Source organism: Populus nigra, chromosome 1 (assembly GCF_951802175.1).
Source record: "Populus nigra chromosome 1, ddPopNigr1.1, whole genome shotgun sequence".
NCBI classification, from domain to species: Eukaryota; Viridiplantae; Streptophyta; class Magnoliopsida; order Malpighiales; family Salicaceae; genus Populus; species Populus nigra.
In genome coordinates this window covers 48,859,001-48,871,716 of record NC_084852.1, presented here as the reverse complement: position 1 = coordinate 48,871,716, position 12,716 = coordinate 48,859,001, and the positions used below count along the sequence as shown (strand labels likewise).

General features: G+C 33.2%; 1 protein-coding gene and 1 pseudogene across 1 annotated transcript; one reads left to right on the top strand and one right to left on the bottom strand.

The window, feature by feature from the left end:
* The first annotated feature begins 265 nt into the window (after nucleotides 1-265).
* On the top strand, nucleotides 266-6,446 carry LOC133694961 (zinc transporter ZTP29). Its single transcript, XM_062116664.1, has 12 exons — nucleotides 266-580; nucleotides 2,378-2,436; nucleotides 2,621-2,713; nucleotides 2,819-2,908; nucleotides 3,015-3,096; nucleotides 3,312-3,367; nucleotides 4,177-4,233; nucleotides 4,739-4,779; nucleotides 5,538-5,605; nucleotides 5,697-5,753; nucleotides 5,847-5,964; nucleotides 6,080-6,446. The coding sequence occupies exons 1-12, from the start codon at nucleotides 517-519 to the stop codon at nucleotides 6,123-6,125; spliced, it is 831 nt and encodes a 276-aa protein (XP_061972648.1). The 5' UTR covers nucleotides 266-516; the 3' UTR covers nucleotides 6,126-6,446.
* A 3,632-nt stretch (nucleotides 6,447-10,078) lies between these two features.
* LOC133682667 (zinc finger protein WIP2-like) overlaps nucleotides 10,079-12,716 on the bottom strand; it is a 3,711-nt pseudogene continuing 1,073 nt past the window's right edge.

Below are 12,716 nucleotides of genomic sequence, written 5' to 3'. Positions count from 1 at the left end.
TATATATTAGTAACTACTATTACAAGATAAGCCTTACTCGACTTGACTTGGATATGATCAATTAAAGCATGATTTTTTTTAAAAAAAATATAGATTATCAACTTAACTCAATTCATCTAATTTTTAATCTAAATCCCTGTTTATCTATGTGATAATGGTGTGTTTAAACTCTGTTTAACTTGGAAAAAAAATATTTTTATGTTTTTTCAAGCTAAATACAATTTAAATCGCATGAACAATTGTAACCTAAATTTCGAACCGGGTCTTCCCAGTTCGGTTCCTATAAATATGCTAATAACAACGTAGTCGACAGTAATGAGTTTGGTATCGACTGTAAGGAAAGTCTTCTTCCTTGAACTTGTCGTGTTACTCATTATCAAACAATCTCCTTCTTTCTCCTCTTTATATTGTTTCCCTCTAAACACAATCACTCCTTCAGTGGAGTGGTCATATATATATCAGCTCTAATCAGTTATTGGGTCGTTGTCATATAGCGAAAAGAAGCATCTTTTTTCAATGGATTCTCAAGTTATGGTAGCATTGGCTCTCTCTCTTGTGGGTGGATTAAGCACTTCTATAGGTAAGCTATGCATAAAAGCTTGCAACTTTTTGTGTTTTTCTATGATGGGTTATTAAAAAAGAAACATCTTTTTGTGTTTTTACTTGTGGAGTGATTTCTTGAATCCGAATTATAAACAAGGAGAAATTTAAAAGTTTAGGGATGTTAATGTAGAAGTTGATTGAGAGTTCCTGGTTATGTATAATGAAGACTAGTGATTGAACTAGTAAGGAATACTTCAGAACTTGCGAATGGAGTTAGTTGACAATGATTTTTTTGAATATCAAGTTAAAGAAACAAAACCAATTAGCCTTAATTTCTGTCGAAGCTTACAAAGTTAGCTGGTTTACTAAGATTAGTGTAAGCAGCTCATATGGAGAGAGGCAGTAGCTGATTAGTACGATTCAGGAAGAGATAAGTTCGGCAGCGGATTTTCTGTTTTTTGCACAGTATAAGTGAGGGAACTATCAATTCAATTCAGTGTGTTGCTCTATAGAATGATTAAAAGTTCTGTAGACAGCGGTATAACAATTATCAACTTATTATCTCCATTTATCGAATCACCTTAAGAGACCATCTCTTTCTCTCTATATTTCGTTTCTCTTTGAAGGCTGCGTGCGTATATGTTTGGAGTCTATAATAGTCCAAAACCAATAGCTATATATATAGAGAAGTTAATTATTGAGGATGCTTTTGAACTGGTGAATGGAGGGATTCTTTTTTTCAGTAAGATGATCATCAAGGAATGGACAATGATTTTTTGATTTTAGTAAATAAATAAATTCATTAGCCTGATTCGTAATTTCCAGACAGGTACAAAACAAATACTCAAGCTTCTATTGAAAGTGGTTATTACCTAATTTACTTAGTCTAGTCTAAGCAGCTCATACAGGGAGAGGTAGTAACTGACAAGTGTGGGACAGTAAGAGATATGTTGAGGCAAACTTTCTATTTTCACCCAGTATAAGTGAGGGAATAGTCTGTTCATCAAATGCTGCACAAGAGGACAATTAAAAGTTAGGTTGACTGTATAGAATGCAGTGGTAGGAACGATCAACTTATTTTCTCCTTTTATTGAATCACCTTATGAAACCATCTCATTCTTTTTATATTCCTTTCTTTCAGAAGGCTGGTTTATGCGGATGTATGTAATCCATAGTAGTAATACTCAGCATACATTACACCTCCCAAGTCCCAACACTCATATTTTTCTATATTATTAACATTTCGGTCCAAGTGAGAGTATCTCCATGGATAGTTTCATGATGATCGTGCTTGGTGTTTCTGTTTTGGGTGGTTTGAGTACTTCATTGGGTTAGCTAATAACACTTGTTTACATGATATGGCATGAAATTCAGATATTACTACTGACTAATATTTTTACTCCTCAAGTTTTGATTATTTTGCATTGGTAGTAACTATCGTTGCTTTTGGCTACTCGCCGACTTTGTGTATGGACACTGATTTCTCCTGTTTCCTATATGGTTTCACACATTTGAATGAAAGGAAAAATAATACTACTATTGAAGGTTTAGGTAGTGTGTTTTTTGGTGTTGAGGTTTTGCTGGGATCAAGAATCTCTTCAGTTGAGTTGTAATGATCACTATGTGATATTGAATTTGTAACAAACTCAATCAGAAACAAAAATCACCAGCATTTTTTTTCTATATCTTCATTGCAAATCTGATTTAAGTTAAAAGGTGATTTAACTCTTTATTGGGATACTATTTTTTCCTCCATCATGCCTGTTAATCAGATGAAGCTACTTCAGGATTACATGTTCTTTAATCTAATTATATCTCTTGGATTATGAAACAGGTGCACTCTTTGTAGTTCTTTTTCAGGCTCCCAATTTGAAGATGCTTGGACTATTACAGGTACAAGTAGTTGCAAGGAAAAGAATCCCACTTTAGTGTATTATCACCCTATGAAAGGATAGTGGTTTCTTTGCATGTTTATGAAAGAATGTTGTGGCATGGAGTTACCATGAATGATCCTAACGTGATTTTAAATTCCAGGGGAAAGTTTTTGCATTAACACTTTCTAAACTTCTCTATGCAGGGTTTTGCTGCAGGCCTGATGCTGAGCATATCATTCCTTGATCTTGCTCATAATGCTATCAACTCAATTGGGTTCTTAAAAGGCAACCTCTGGGTTAGCCATATCTTTCCTTTTTTTCATCAAATCCAATTGCATTTCTTACTAGACATTATTTATTAATTTATACCTGTCATTTTCTTCTATTAATTGGCTTTGCAGTTTTTTGGAGGTGTTGTATTCTTTGGCATCATTGCCAATTTTATCCCAGAGCCAACATTTGCCCCAAGTTCAGATGTTAAAAGTAAAAAGGTTCTGGGTGATACAGTTTTCTAATACTTAAATGTTTTGTGCCTTTCACGATGTGGCTAGAATATTAGAATGTAGAGTGACAGTTTGGCAATTTGTTTGGGAACAGAAAAATGGCGACCAAGGGGGAAAGGACATAATGAAAAAGCATCGTCGTCAAGTTTTGTTCAGTGGAATTATCACTGCAATAGGTATAACTACCTTCCCTGACCCTGTTCTATCACTATCCAACTTCAATTTTATTTGCTTTCAAGCCTTGTTTTTGTCTTGTTTTTTCTTTGACGAAACCTCGAGATATCAGACTCAGTCCCCCAATTGGAAACTGTAAATTCGGCACCTTCCTATTTTTTGAAAAAGTTCATAAACTTGTCTGATTGGATTGAATCTTGTCTTTCATGGATTGCAGGAATAAGTTTGCATAACTTTCCAGAGGGAATGGCTGTGTTCCTTGGATCAATTAAGGTAGCCTTAGCCTTATTTGTATCTCTCTGTAGTGTCAGTATTCAATTCAGCTGCAACATATCTACATAGATTTTAGTGCTTATGTCAGTCTTAAAATGCACCTGTCTTGAATGAAATATACGCATCAAGATTTATCCTGAAAAAAAGGAACACAAAGGGTCTTTCTCAAAATCTTAATGTGTGACTTTGTTGAACAAATTTGAGCTTCAATTTAGCACTAAGGTACTGCACAATTCCTTATACATGCACACTATTTTTACCTGAATGGTTTCTTTGGTTTCCTGGGTTGCATTTGCATGCCATTTTAACTGTGTTAAGTCATAAAATATTCCTGTGCTATGGAGATTGTTTATTCAACATTGATATTTTGAAGATGAGAAAACTGAAACATTCAGCTGCACTATTTATTCAATGGGCACCCAATCAAGCAGTTATTCAGTTCCTTTTTTTTAATGATACAATTGCTCTGCATCTGAAAGAAACAAATTCATTGATTTTCAAAGTATTATCATGAATTGCCAAACTACAACAGCAAAGGATATTTGGTTAAGATGTCAAAGATTTTTTTTTCCTATACTTTTGCCTGCGGTCACGTTACACTTCAATATTTGGCAGTTCCTGGATGTAACCAAATTTGTACCACTTGGTTTTAGATATTAATCTTAGTGTGCATGTTCTTTCAATTAAATGCAATTGGCAATTGGAAGTTAACTATGATTGTTTTAATTTTGGGTCTTGAGTTTTGGAAGCTTATTTCTTATCCTTGGGTAAGTCAATTTTGTCATCTTCTTTTAATGATACTTTTTTAGGGCCTCCGTGTTGGTCTTAATTTGGCTCTGGCAATTGCTTTGCACAACATTCCAGAGGTATGTTTTCTTTGATTCTGTAGTATTGCCTTTTTGCATATGCTATTGGTTCTTCAAAGTGGTTGCTTCCTTCCCGAATGAAGTTGGTCCCTTTAAACTTCAAACATTTTCAGTGCCAAATATTTATGGATTGGAATTAAAAAAATTGAAGTGTTCTGCTGTCAGCATTAATGCGTTTTAAGTTTGTTTTCTGGTTTCATAGACACGATGCACAATTTATCCTATGATAAGATTTGTCTCAGAGCAGTGGATATATTTTTTATTTTATTTTGAAAGTTCTATGATATTGTACTTAGGATCCACCCTAACACAGGATTTTTTGCGGTTAGTCCCCACACGGACTCTTGTGCCGGTTGATATCCAAAACCTTGGTTACCAGACTTCCCTGTATTTAGACACGAAGCTACTTATTTATAACTTACGTGATCCTTTTTTCCCATCTACAAATATATAAATAGGGGGGATTTTCCGTTTTGTCTGAACTTCTTTATGTTCATTTCTACAGGGTGTTGCTGTTGCACTTCCTATATATTTTGCAACGCAGAGGTAAAAATCTCTCGAGGCACTGTACTTTTCAGATCTCTAAAGCATCAGTAAAACCTGCTTTAGAAAGCATTGGTCCAAAGTATGTCTTATGTGGAAGTAGCTTGAAAAGGTTCTTTATTGGAAATAAGAATCAACAAAATAGTGACATGACCATTGTGGTGGTAGAGGTGGAGATAGATGCCCTGTTTACTGTCTTAACTCTGGAGCTAGCAGGGTAGAGTGGCCGAGTAATGAGCATAGAGGTCAGAAACTGCCCTGGAGTTTCATCTAATTTTTTGAATATTACGAGGACTGCTGAAGATGGTCAAGGCAGCAACTGTATTGTTGTATGTTATGTCCATGTGTTGTAGCTAAATTTGAAAATCAGAAGTGCTGCTGTTATCGGGGTAGCATTAGTGGCTACCATGGCACCCTGAATCTATTCACTAACACTATTTGTTTGGCCTTAATCTTCAAGTCCTGAAGAAGGCAAGGATTTCAAACAAAAGAAAGCATACTACGATTTTAGTGCATATCATTTAATCATATGATTGAGTGCATACAACAACTTTTGGCTCCAGACTGCAGCCACCTGCCTAGGTGGTCGGAGTGATTAGATATGTAGTGGTACCCTCATTTATTTGACTATAGTGTTCTGGTTTCTTTTCTTTCTGATGTTTTTTGGCTACATGTTTTGTGCAGCTATTTCTACATGTTAGAATTTATTTGCATTGTACTCGTAATATAAATTAACTGGTTGATTTCTTTACACATTTCAGCAAGTGGCAGGCATTCAAATTGGCGACAGTTTCTGGTTTTGCTGAGCCACTTGGTGTGGTGCTTGTCGGTATGACAACTTCTTTTTATTGCTTGTGATGCCAAAGCATGGGATATCATTTAATTTTGACCAATAAGAATGTCCTTTTCCTTAACTGCAGCATATCTATTCCCAAGCAGCTTAAGTCCTGAAATTCTTGAGGGTTTGCTCGCATCAGGTATGCCGTACCATTTATTTCTCAGTTATCTCTGATGATTTAGGAAAATTAATTTGCTATTTCAATCTCAATAACTCTATGTTGCATTTGCAGTTGGTGGAGTGATGGCTTTCCTAACCTTGCATGAAATGCTGCCACTGGCATTTGATTATGCGGGTCAGAAACAAGCTGTCAAGGCTGTATTCTTTGGTATGGCTTTCATGTCGGCAAGGTAATAGAACTCGTACTGTACATGATTCTATTTCAAGATCCTAATTATTATTATTATTATTATTTGTCACAAAATCCGAATCATCTTTCTCACATGTATTGATACTGGTCTGCAGCCTATATTTTCTTGAAATCAGCCTCCCTGAGGAGATGAGCTTGTAGCTGTGGATCAGCTTAATCAACCTACGTAACCATTTGTACATTCCCGAACCAGAGAGAACTAGGTCGTGCTGCATGGTGCCTGTGTAATGTCACATTGAAATCCGATGATTTGACCTCGCCAGAACTGGCGGCACAATCCTTGAGAACATGGCGGTTTCCAGCTTTAAGCACCTCAAAATTGTACTGATCTTCTTACTTTGATTAGTGTGAAAATCTAAAATGGCAGTAAGGGTTGACAAGGGGAACAATTATGGATTGCATGCTCTTCGATGAAGTTCGTTTCATTTATCATAGTGTTGCCGCTCAATGAGCTTCCAAGTATTCTGCTGCTTGCATGGAAGATAAATGGTTTCTGGGCTAGCAAGTTACAAGCTGTAGTTCTACAAAATAGATGAAAATGAGAGCTTTAGTTATTACAATTGATGCCAGCCCTTCCTAACATAACAGCAGAAACAAAGGGATGGAAAATAGAAGAAAAGGCTGCAACCAGGGGTCAACATGTAACCACTTGGTCAAAATTAAGTGAAATGGAGTTTGACTTATTTTAAAAAATTCTCAAAACTTTTTTTTTAAAAAAAATATAACTCATTAGCTAGTTTTGCTCTTTTTAATTATATTATGTAAGATATAATTTCATTTAAATTTTCGTACAAATTTTTTAAAAATAATTAATAGCATATGTTTTGAAATTAATTTTAATATTATCCATTTTTTTTTGGAATGAAATATTCATTAAATTGATAAAATTAAAGGTTTTATTTGCTACTAACAAGTTGAGATGTATTTTCATAAAAAATTTAGGTCCTCACGCCCGCGGGACCTAAGTCTATTTGGGTCTTACCCGACCAGGACCCACGATTATTTTGGATTTTGCACTCGGCAGGATCCAAAGCTATTTGGATCCTACACTGGCTAGAACCCAACGCTATTTTGAATCATGTCCCAGTCAGGATCCAAGACTATTTTTTGTCCTACACCCGGCAGGATTTAAGGCGATTTTTGGTCCTACACCCGACCGAGAATCAAGGCTATTTTGGGTCCTGCACCATGCTGGACCCAACATAATCATTTATAATATTAATAATAATATTTAACTTATATGTTCAAGTTTTTATATTTTTTAATTATTTTTTAAAAAATATATGGTTTTTCTTCGATGGTAATAATAATTTTTTTCAATTTATTGATGATGATAGTGATGATTTGTAATTCTACCTTTCAAATTTATTATTGTTTTTTTAATAATAATAATATTTATGATATTAATAACACTATTTTTTATATTAATACTTTTAATTATAGTAAAAATAATAATATTTATAACACAAATAATACTATTTTTAATTTTAATACTTTTAATTGTAAAAAAAATATTTTTAATACAAATAATAATATTTTTAATATTAATACTTTTAATTATAATAAAAAAATATTTATAAGACAGATAATAATATTAAACTTGTATGATCAAAGTTTATACAATAATATTTTTTCAATTTTTTAACAATAATAATAATGATAATTGTTATTATATTTTTTTTTCAATTTTCTTCTATTCTTAATATTAATACTTTTAATTACAATAATGATAATAATATTTAGAATACAAATAATTATATTTATCATATTAATAATAATATTAAACTTGCATGGCCAAAGTTTCTATAGTAATAATTTTTTAAAAAAACAAATTATTCACAATAATAGTAATAATAATTGTTATTATATTTTTTTTTCATTTTTCTTCTCTGTAGAGTTTGTCGATCCAACCGTATGGGTCTCTAAACCCAAAGACTGTGAGAACATACCTCAGCGATCAGGTCTGCACCCAACACGCAGGTTTGCTGGCCAAGCGCTCGGGGCTGCAGACCCCAGGCTTGCAGGGCTGCATACCCGCTCGCCTTGGGGCTGCAACCAGGTGCGTGGGTCTGCCCCTAGCACCCAAGGCTAGGCAAAACCCACGCCAGATATCTGCATGCTAGGGCCTCGGCTAGCGCTAGGTGGCTGCAACTTGGGGCGCGGGCAAGTGTGCGTGACCTGCCCAACGCCCAAGCACCAGGTGGTCACAGCCCCAAGGGGTGTGCCTCCAGCCAGGCCAGGGGCGGAACCAGGGTGAGGCGGGCAGGGGCCCGAGCCCCTGCAAAATATTTTATTATTTTGTATTTTTAGTGTTTAAATATAGGATAATATAATATATTTTTATTTTAAATAGATAAGTTTTCTAATAATAAATTATATCGGCCCTCCCTCTTATATAATTTCAGTTCCGCCCCTGAGCCAAGCGCTTAGGGCGTGCAGTCTGCAATCTTACTATGCCCCCACCAAACAGTATAATCCATAGTAAAAGCACTTACAACCTACAGTATCCACGCTACAGTGCAATCCATAGTGAAAGCACTTACAGTGCATAGTAGCCCTCGCTACAGACAGTAAAACACTGATCCCTTTTAGTTATATAATTTAAAGGAAAAGCAGAGCAAAAGCTGTGGAAAGTAATTGTGCAAGTCCACAGTATATTCATATACAATAAAAATCTCACGCGTTTTAGAGTTCTGTTAATATCTGGATATATACAACATATTAATTTTATTTTCATAAAGTAACAAAATAAAATCTAAAAATATTTCCATAATTATTTCTAACAAATCAATTTTTTCGAGTCAAATACATTTCTAATTTATGAATTGATGCAAGCTGTTTTCACAAAAAATTATTTTTCCTTAATTATTTTTATTTTTTTTCTATTTAGTTTAGAAAAATAAATGATATACTTACTAGTTTTTTTTTTAATTTGTGTTGATTTTTATTTTTCTTGAATTAATAACGTTACAAATTAACCCAAGACCTGATTAACCTAAACCCTAGTACCTAAGTTGAAGAAAAAGTAGAAGGAAAAAACTCAACTAATTTAATTAAAAATCTAGATTAACATGTAATCTAATTTTCCCGGTGATTCTAATCATAATTCATGATATACTCACCTACGGTTTTTATATGGTTTTTTTTATAAAAAAAAATCACGTGAGAATTGCAGTCTTTTTAGCTACGTTTTTTTTTTTTAAAAAAAAAGTTTTCACTAGTGTTAGTTTATTATTATTTATTTTATAAAAAAATGTGCTATTTTAAAAAGGAAAAATCGACGAAGTGGGATAGGTCTTGTGTACATAGAACTGTGAAAGGCTCCAACATTAGTCCATGAAGATATAAAGGAACCGATTTGCAATTCCTTCTTTAGTAAATGAAGTTGATCTGCATATATAAATCAAATTCATGTTAAATCCATCAAGTCAGCTCGAGGACTAATATGAAAAAGGGTCGAACTCACTAATCCACACTATATCAAAATTAATTAATTAACATCCTTTAATTATTTTTTAAAATATTATTTTTTAGATTTAACTTAGTCAAGTTTTAAAAAAAAATACTAAAAACTTTATCGAGTTAACTTTTATTTTTATCCAACTTAAAATCCAATCTAAAATAAATTAAGATGTGAATCACATATTACTCTCCGAATCATGTTTAATATTAAGCTTATTACACAATGAACCTCTTGCACCTATGCATGGCATATGCTTCATACGTTTTTAAGTTTCTGCATATACGTACATTGAGAACAACCTAGAATAAAAGCAATTTCAGACAATCAGATATCCGGGGTGTGTGTGTGTGTGTGGAGAGAGAGAGAGAGAGAGAGAGAGAGAGAGAGAGAGAGAGAGGACACATAATGAAGTTGCAGAAACTTGGTCCAACATTTTTCAATGAGGATTCTTCTAAACTAAACAGCTACTAAAGTGGGAAAGGGGGTGACAGAAAACATAAAGAAAAGAGCGAGTAACTCTAATCCTCGATAGGCTTCTTCCTCTAAAGATCCATGATTTTGTGTAAAACACAAGAGATATCAACTAAAAATTAACAAGATCATGATTTCAAACAGATATTAGCCTTTAATTTCACTGAATGGATTCATTATTTTGCTCAATTTAAGACGCTGGTTCTTTTAAAAATTTATCTCAATTTAATAGTTTAAACTGTTAGGTGAAGTTTTAAAATATGATATATATTATTCTCTAACACACCCCCTTAAGTGAAAGTTCTTTGAACTTGAAACTTACACAGACTCATTTTATCTTATATTTAATTTTTATCAAATAAATAAGGAATGTAAATTTTAAACTCATGACCGTTTGGTCATCAAGGTTTTGATATTATATTAGAGTATAATATAAATTATATATTAGAATTTTATCTAACAGTTTAAGCTATTAGATAAAAATTTACTTTATAAAATCTAAAATCATAAAGTTAAGCAAAGTCAAGTGAGATTTTTAGTTTTAGCAGGGAGAGAATGTCATTGTGATCTGATGTGAAGTGTTTGGCAATACAGAATCTTTTTAAGGACCATCATCTTACAAGGTAGGAAATAAAAGTTGAAGGAAATAAAAGATGGTTGAGAATTCGATTGCTTTTGATGCCATTAACAAGGAAGAAGTTTTTGACAATTTGACAATCTCAACTGTACAAGAGAAGGTTTGATCGCTAATGAAGTTCAAGAGCGGCTGGATTTGTTTGGATATAATAAGTTTGAAATTTTTACAGATTTATATTTTTTTTCGTTTAATTTTTATTAAATAAATAAAAATAATAAAATTCCAACTCGTAACTATTTCATCATTAAAAATATAATATTATATCATAAAATCATTTCAATTTAATAATTAAATTATTTAGTAAAGTTTTAAAATATAATTTATATTATTTTCTAATATATTATTCAAAGAAATGAATGCCATTTGCCGAATGGCCATATCCAAATGACTTGATGTGATCATTGAGGGATCTTTTGTGCTTGAAATCGGATCCACAAGTACAATACCAAAGCTTGCCACAATTCTTCTCGTGGGTTCTCCAATCACCTTTCACGGCAAATGCCTTGCCACATTTTCTGCACATGAAAGGCTTGATTCCATGCCTTCTCTTGTAATGAGTTTGAAGGGTTCTAAAATCTCTGAGAGGCTTTGCTCCTGGATGATCAATGTTGTTTATGCATCCTGTTGCACAGCAGTAGCAAGGGAGCCTAAGCATTGCTGTTGGCTGCGTACCTCTTAGAGAATCTGGCCCTTTCTTATACTGAGATCCATGCCCCCACATATGCATCTACACATTCAAGCCATGCTCACATATGAAAAACCACCAAAGAAGAAAAACCAATATATTTAAAAACAACAACACTATCTTAACACATAGTTGCCAACTTGACCGTATCTTAAAGTAAAGACAGATAGAAAGGAGAATCCAAATTTAAATAAACTAGGAAAGATGCTACAAGGTTGCTGTTGATATATCTGCGCTGACTCAAAGTTAAAGTTATATACTGGAGTTGTGCTTCGTTAGTGTTTCAGGATAGACGATGCAAAGAGAAAAACAAAAATAATTTTAGAGTGAATTATTATCATTTCAATAATATAAAAAGATCGGAAGGACATATCTCATATGTCCCAATTACTATCTTTATCTTTTCTATATATTTTAAGAACTAATATTCATTGAAATAACACTCTATAATTATCATTACATATAAACATAGGTTTTCTAACCTGAAAGTCAAGATTTAAAAAAAAAAAAAAAACCCAGACCACTGCATTTTTTACTTGAACTGTAATGCTAACAGACTAGGCAAGGTACACTGCTTAGGCTTTTCATGTGCAAACACTAGTTTGCTGATCAGGGTTTGATGAATATTCATAAGACCCTTGTTTTATATATATATATATATATATATAAGTATTGAGAGTATATTAAAAAGGTCATAAATTCAATATTGTTAAAGTGAAATACAAGGATATAAAAAAAATAATTTATTACAACAAACAACAAAGATACCATCTAATTTTTTTTATTAAACCATAATTTAATGTCATTAAAAGTTCTTAAAATATCATTTTCTGTATAAATAAAGTTTGAATATAGAATTTATATGACCTTGTAATTTCAGGTTTTACATTCCTGACAATGTGTGAAACACATACTCCACTGAACAAAAAGCATAATGCCTTAGTAGTTCAATCACATAAAGAGAGCTACTGATCTTATTCTCAGTCAGACCAGGTTGATTTATTCTTATTTTATAAATCCCAGAGCAACAAATCATGCAAAAAGGAGAGAAAGAAAGAGGGGAACAAGAGAGGAGGAAAGATGTGTGTTAAAGTAGAGAAAAGAAAAGGGAAAACCCTAGTAAGGTCCCATTTTTACTCTTCTCTTCTCTCAAGAGAGTCTAAATTAGAATAAAAGTGAATTGTTGAATCAAAGGATAAGAATTGAATTTTCTCTTTTTCTGCAAAATCAAAAGGAGAAACATAGAAAGGGATGGGAGATCGAGGAGTAAAAGGTAAGCTTTTGAAATTATCATGGGTTCGTTTGATGAAACATACCTGCATGTTGTTGTATCGGTGAAGGTCTTGAAGCAAAGTGGGCATGAAAACTGTGTAGGACCAATCAGAATCTGAGAAGGGGTAGGGATCCAATACTGACCCTTGTTAAGAGTACGACTGCTTGTTTGATAGCCAGAAGCAACAGTTACTTCTTCGTTGT